Genomic DNA, 7584 nt, shown 5'->3' with positions numbered 1-7584 from the left:
ATAATATCTAAAACCAAAGAGTAGCCTATCTTATCTCCTAGTCTTCAGTTTTGGACTTCCTAAGTCAAAGGTCTATCGGTCGACTAACTAAATTTACAAGTCAAATTCGCTATGACTCTCAAAAGTCTCATATATTTGCCCTTTTCCGTTTCCTATAAATATATTACTATTATTTAAATTTATTACCTGGAATTTCTGGTGATACACTATTTTCATTCTATAATCATGTCATCAAAGAAAGCAAACCACATGACAAAGATATCAAATAGGAAATATTACACTTATAGGTTTACATTAATATCCAAATCATCACAATATAATACATACTAAATAAATTGGAAGCAACAATTTATTCCAAAAACTGATATATTTGGCATGAGGCTACTAAGTCCTTGAGTCTTATTCATACAATACACAGTCCCATAAAAGATAGATTATTTATTCCCATTTGGTAAGTTTAGATCCTGGAAATTAAAAGAGTCAAAATATCAGTTTAAATCATACAAAAATAAAAATATTAAATAAGTAAAAAAAATGGTTTTGAAATTACTGATCATATTCGATGTTAATCCTCCCTGCATCAGGATTAGCAATCATTGAAAATGCTTCTTGTGAAAGATCAATTTGGTTGTCTGCACATCCGGGACAAAGATCAACAGCTGTAACGACAATAGATTTTCCAGTGCAAGGGTGCGGAACGCCAGCGTTGGTTCCTCCAGTGCAGCGCACACGGTACCTCCTCCCACATGCACCTTTGTTACCAAACAAACGACCGTTCAGCGCTACAATCATGATTCCGTGGTCATTGTAGCCATAACATGATGATGCTACAAAATACAAAGATACACTCTTAAAAAGATGTTACATTACATAAAATATTTTTGTTTATTTGTTGTTATGTCAGTGTCCTTACGAACGTAGGCAGGAGTGTAGAAAGTGGCTTGACCCCTAATTGCATGAGCAACAGAGGTAAGACATGTGAGAATGGCGATCAAGATCAGAGCTTTACTCACAAAACCCATTTTTGTTATGGCTGTCTCTAAAAACCCTAAATTTCGTTTGTGTATTGGTGAAGAGAGCAGAAAAATGGTTTCCATTTATAGGAAAAAGAAAATCTAACTTGAACCCCATAAGATATGCCAAATTTTGTTTGTAATCGATATAATACGTACAAAACATGTAATTCGTCAGCTATTCGTGAATAAAAAAATGCTTTAGCTTTATTTATGCATGTGTAATGTGTTCTATTTTGTTTCAAGCTAACCATTGTTTGACCTATTTTAAATAAATGAGTGGGTTATGTTCATAAATCTTATATTCGTACATAAGGATAAAAATAAGCGGATTTTAATATCTTCTAAATTTTATAAATTTGAAAGAAAACAAAATATGTTACATTGATCGAAAGCTAGAAAACAAATATTGCTACCGATGTTGACGTTATTCGGTCAGTGTCGATTCGTTTCTTTCATTACCGGTGTGGTACTAGCAATTGATGTAATTTACAACACACAAAATTTAAATAAGTTATTCTTAACACAATTCGGATTGCTACGGTACATGTAGCAGAATAGTTTACAAAAAAAATAATAATTACAATGTTTCATTACACAAAAGTTAGTGTCACAAAAAATAACCTCCGGATTTACATGGATTATGAATACTGATACTGGTTGCCATAATACACAATACTGACATCCATGTTCATGTGGTTTGGCCAGCGCCAGTTTCGTTCAACACGATATCGTTACAGTACCAGCACTCAGCATGTATAGTCTACCATACCAAAAATTACTCTATTTCGAACACGACTGTGATTTCAACAAAATTTATGTCGAAATGTCGTGAAGTATAATATACTATTGGGAGTTCGGTGGGTTTGCATCATATCGATTCAGTTCGTTATAGTACTAGTACAATACTAGAACTAATTATAGCAATCAACACCTGTTCTATATCAATGGAAACCATAAAAACGAATACCATTACTAGGACCAATTTTTTTTTTCAAAAACGTAGATGCATGTATTATAAACACATTCGTAAAAAAAATTTTAAAAAAATGCCGTGCGTGTAGTTTTTTACACCACAAGTTTGTGGTTTACGAGTTCCGTAAATTTACGGAACTCGTAAACCACAAACTTGTGGTGTAAAAAACTACGCGCACGGCATTTTTTAAAAAAAAATTTTTTACGAATGTGTTTATAATACATGCATCTACGTTTTTGAAAAAAAAAATTTGGTCAACCTCACCCCGTACGGTGTGGTTCTCGCGGTTCTTACAACTCGAGGTGGTTCTCATTCTAGCGGTCCTATATATATATATATATATATATATATATATATATATATATATATATATATATATATATATATATATATATATATATATATATATACATAAATATATATATATATATACATATATATATATATATATATATATATATATATATATATTCCTGGACGTCGAGAAAACTATCAAAGAGAATATCGGTACCCGTACAAATGTTGCTCGAATGGCATCTGTGCAGTAAGTCTAAGCAATGAAAAACAACTATATTTGACTTGTTCAATTTTGAACCAAACTTTTATGTAACCGTCATATTCGGAATTTTATAACATGTTTGTTATACTATTAGAATGACGAAAATGGATTATGGCGAAAAACAACTAATAAGTGAGCTAATTTTGATAACATGTTCGGTTATGTTTCGATCACTTGTAAATTACTATTTAGAGCTTGGTTTTGGACAAAATTTATATCAAAACACAAATTAAAATAAACATGTTGCAACAATGTATTAGAAACTTTATAAAACATCAAAAGTTATAAAAGAAAACATAATATTTTTAATAATAATAATAATAATAATAATAATAATAATAATAATAATAATAATAATAATAATAATAATTTAGTATCAGAAAAGCAAAGCAATTGGCTCATTGTAGTTGTTCCTTAAATAATGCCTTGTAATTGTTGTACAGGGAATCACTACAAGAAACGGACACCTTTAGCGGCGACAGGTGTCGCCGGTATTGGTCGAATTTGTCGCCGCTATTGACCTTTAGCGGCGACCTGTCGCCGGTAAAGGGTCGCCGGTATTGATAGGCCGCTATTGGCCACCTGTCGTCGCTAAAGGTATGCGTCGCCGGTATTGCTCTTGAACCTTTAGCGACGACAGCTGTCGTCGCTAAAAGGTCGCCGGTATTGCTCTTGGTCGCTAAAGGGTATACGTCAATAGCGGCGACACATGTCGCCGCTAAAAGTCTTTTTTTTTTTCTAATATAGCTGTTGTATTTACAGCACCCAGCCATTTTTTCGGCCGAAAAAACAGAACCTGCCTATTTCAAACAACGCAAACATACGCCACGAACATATACTAAAGGTAATATAATTAAAAACTACGGTTACGTCGTACATTATAATCCTACAACGTTTAATTAAATCTAAATCATACATTAAAAACAAGTCACTCTTCCTCGGATTCTCTATCGTATAAGTCGTCAGAATCGTAGTCTTTTGACTTTCCTTTTCCTTTCCCTTGTGAAGCAAGATAGTTGTTAAGTTGGCTCAAAAATGACGGGGTTTGGAACATGCTGTTAACAAAATCCTACAATAATAGATATCAGAACGTATATTAGCATATTAATTAACGCTACCAACATATATTTAACATGGAAACATGCGTTCGTTTGTCATTTTATAAATTGCGTAGTTTACCTCGGAAAAGGGTTCTTGCGACCGAGCTTGCGAAGATGACATGTTCGAGGACGTGTTCGAGGACGTGTTGGAAGAAGGTTTAGGCCCCATCCCGCGGTACCATCCTCGCCGCTCTCCCAACGCTTCTTGATACAGGGCAATTGGAGGACCATCGCCGCTCCATTCATCTGTGACCTGTTGTATGTTCCGCTGTGGCCGGAGATATCAAAACGTATATTAGCATATTAATTAACGCTCCATTCATCTGTGGCCGGAGAAGAGAGGGTGGTGATCCGAATTTTCTTCCATAAACACAAATATACACAAAAAATGAGCAAAAATTAAAGCCTATAACATGTAAATAACAAAATAGAGAAGAGATTTAACAAACACAAAGTTAAACTAACCGATTTGGGCAAAAAAGCCGGTTCTACGGCGGTGGTTTGCAGAGAAAAGGGGGGAAAATGAAAGAGGAGGGAAGAAAATGGCGCTGTGAGGACTTTTACGGAAAGATCAATACCGGCGACGACCTGTCGCCCCTATTAGTTCCGGCGCTACTATGTTAACTAGGGTTAACCATTAGATTGCTTCCTTAATCCCCAACCATTAGATCAGATTAATGATCAACGGCTGGGGTTTGGTTTGACGCGGATCGACCAATAGCGGCGACACTTGGCCTGTCGCCGCTAAAGGTCTCGCCGCTAAAAGTGTATAATTCTTGTAGTGAATACATTTATAGTTTCTTGATGTCCTAAAAGAAACGCTCATACGAATTTTATAGATATAAAGTTACTTAAGCAAATACTTTTTATTAATATGTTTCCTTTTGTATTACCCATCATGCTCTATTAATTAATCTAAACTAGAATTACGACCCGCCGCAATGCGGCGGGGATTCTTTAGTTATAATTAAGTCGATTTAGAACGCGCACGTTACGTTGAACCTGTCAAACGGGAAAAAAATAGACGAAGTAAAAACAAAGACGCACGCTACGTTGAACACGTTACGTTGCGTCGTGTTAACTCGCAAAATTTAGAACGAAACGTAAAAACGCTAAACCAAAGACGCACGTTGCGATGTGTTAAGTCACAAAATTTAGAACGAAGCATAAAGTGAAAAATTTGCGGAAAATGAAAACTATAAATGACCAAAGTTGAAAGCAAAAAAAGTTGTGAGGATGGATTGCAAAAGATAAAAAGTTTTGTGTTAAAAGTAAAAAACAAATAGTTTTGAGTTAAAAATAATTTATGAAATACTTTTTGGTGAAAAGTAAAAAATTAATTTTTTTTATTTGAAAAACCCCCCAAAGCCAATGTTACAACAACCATATGCATAACCATTTTTTCTTTGAAAAACTCCCAAAGCCAAGATTACAACACATAAGTAAAAAAATCAAAATGGTTAAATCGCAAAAGATGGAAACTTTTGAATTAGAAGTAAAAAATCAAATTAATCAAAGGGGTTAAATTACCAAAGATTAAAACTTTAACTTAAATTGGCAAAGATTAAAACTTTAGGGTTAAAAAGGAAACAAAGATTAAAAATTTTAAATTTAAATTGTCAAAGAATAAAACTTTAGAGTAAATTGTCAAAAATTAAAACCTTAAGGTTAAAAAAGAAATAAAGATTAGTAGTTTAAACTTAAATTGTTAAACATTAAAACTTTAAGGTTGAAAAGGAAAATTTCCTTTTTTTTTTTTGAAACACTCCCAAAACAAACATTACAACTCATATATGCATAATTAAGTTGCTTCTTTATAGTGTTTAATAATTTGCACCCTATTTTAGTCATCTTTTTTCTATCTTACACCCTTATTTACATTATGTATATATTTGTTGTAGTGTAAATTACATAGTGTATATATTTGTTTTAGTTAAATTAAAGACTCCAATACACATTTATATTTTAAAACCACTATTATGTTAAAAACTAACAAAATCGCATAGAACACTTGTACCCAGAGGTTTAATTAGAAAGACAAAGTCAGTGGGGGTGGAGACTTATGTAGCCGTCTTACTTTATATACACAATATAAAGCAAACAAAAATGTAATTTACAAATTTTAACACTTTAAGTAATGACATCTTTTTTTTTTTTACATATGGTTTAATTCCTTAAAACAGATTATTGACTTTTAAATCAAATCCCTCCCACGATTTCTAAATGGTGAGAACATTTTCATACACTAATATATATACTTTGTTTAATTACACCATAAGAATAAGCATCGTATTCTCTTCAATTTAAGTACGGTATTACTATAGTTTTTTATTAGTTTGAAATATTAACATGTTAGGTTAGGTGATTAACAGTGTTTGTGTTCGCCGTTCCATCTAACATGTCATGTAATTAGTTGTGTCTGTGTTACAAGGGCATAAGAGGAATTTACATGATTACAGGGTCAACTCTAATTTTTAAGCAACTAGATTAAACAACAACTCTTTATTTTTTTATTTTTCCTTACAAAATTTTCAGTGGGGTGGAGACTTGTGTACGATATATGTAGGAGTTTGATATGAGTAGAATATTGTAGGATAAAAACGCAATTTTTTTTGATAAATTAGTTAAAGAGAAAATAATTAATGATTAGGTTTAAAACACTTACAATGTTAAAGAAAAATATATAATCAAATATCAAATCAACTATATATTAAATATTTTAGTTCTTGTAACCATAGTTTAACGTAGAATGAGGGGTAGCATTGAAGATTTCGTATGCAAAAGACAAAACTCCATGCAAAAGATCAAAAGAAAGAGCACAAAAAAGCCACGTAGTTTTTGAGAAAACATGTCGAAGGAAGAACTGTCCAAATGACAAGTCGAGTTCTTGAACAAAAAGAAGACGACATAAGGAGATCTTCCTAAAGTTAATAGGATATTCCTTGTCTAATGCTGACTAAATGTGTCCGGATCAGGCTTAGGTCTGGACACGATGTAGCCTGATCCGGACAGATGTACCTATTGTGCCCAACATGGCCTACACACCTCGTCTTTCAAAGGAGAATTAATACCCTTCATCTCTACATAACCCCATCTCTAGATATTCTATATACACATAAACACAGACATATACACACGCTTTATGCTTCTATATATATAATGATGCTAACTTGAGTGTTAATGGGTGGTATTAAAACCCCAGCCTCCAACTCCTTCAAACAGGTTTCCTTTTGGTTGCAGTTCGAGATAATAACCAAAAGGGTTAGATCCATCTTGCACACCTTGGAAACCCTGCCCTTGTTGGCCCCAAAATGGATCTTGATCTCTAGAACGTGATAAACAAACTTGTATAACTTGAACAATAATCAAAACACAATCTGAATGTGTGTATATGTACAACTGATTTCGAATGAGAGTTAATGTGGTGTACAAATGAAAAACAAATGACCCCTATTTATAGTTTTCAACGGGTGCGATCCAATAGACACGTCTCTTCACGAACGGGTGTGTCTCTAGATTGTGTGGGTGAGAATGAATCATGAAGAGGTATGTCCATAAGTCAAAAGTCGCGTCCCTTCCTTCTCCTTGTGTGTGGCTGGTCGCGAATAGGCATGTCCCTTTGGACATGTCGATTAGTTGTAGGAAGTTGGTTATCAACTTCTGTTTTGGCATAACCAGTCCCCATACTTTGTAACCGCCATGTAACCACCATACTTTACTCTAATTACCATACAACCCTTGTACTTAAGGATGTGTAGAGATTAAGGATTTCATTCACCCCCCTAATCTTGAACATCCTTGAGTTGTAGATCTTGAACTCCGAGTAGCTTTATCATCTCAAGTCTCCTCGGTATCTAACATTTCACATGGATCTTCTTATTCACCAACCTTGCTCCTCACGAACCTTGTTTTACTTGAACTCGCTTCACACGAACT

The 7584-nt window shown here is 33.7% G+C and overlaps 1 protein-coding gene across 1 annotated transcript; it reads right to left on the bottom strand.

The window, feature by feature from the left end:
• Nucleotides 1-237: 237 nt before the first annotated feature.
• LOC110931506 (EG45-like domain containing protein) lies at nucleotides 238-1030 on the bottom strand. The gene is made up of 3 exons (XM_022174898.2): nucleotides 914-1030; nucleotides 551-827; nucleotides 238-464 (listed from the first exon to the last, which is right to left on the bottom strand). The coding sequence occupies exons 1-3, from the start codon at nucleotides 1020-1022 to the stop codon at nucleotides 458-460; spliced, it is 393 nt and encodes a 130-aa protein (XP_022030590.2). The 5' UTR covers nucleotides 1023-1030; the 3' UTR covers nucleotides 238-457.
• Between the last annotated feature and the right edge of the window lie 6554 nt (nucleotides 1031-7584).

Source organism: Helianthus annuus, chromosome 3 (genome assembly GCF_002127325.2).
Source record: "Helianthus annuus cultivar XRQ/B chromosome 3, HanXRQr2.0-SUNRISE, whole genome shotgun sequence".
NCBI classification, from domain to species: domain Eukaryota; kingdom Viridiplantae; phylum Streptophyta; class Magnoliopsida; order Asterales; family Asteraceae; genus Helianthus; species Helianthus annuus.
The sequence above is the reverse complement of the archived record's forward strand: the minus strand, read 5'-3'. Positions and strand labels throughout refer to the sequence as shown.

What these genes read in the sequence shown, in the direction of transcription:
- LOC110931506 (XM_022174898.2), bottom strand. Translation starts at nt 1,022, where the DNA reads ATGGGTTTTGTGAGTAAAGCTCTGATCTTGATCGCCATTCTCACATGT. An exon ending in CTACACTCCTGCCTACGTTC is followed by an intron (nt 828 to 913) that starts GTAAGGACACTG and finishes TGTATTTTGTAG; the next exon opens with CATCATCATGTTATGGCTAC.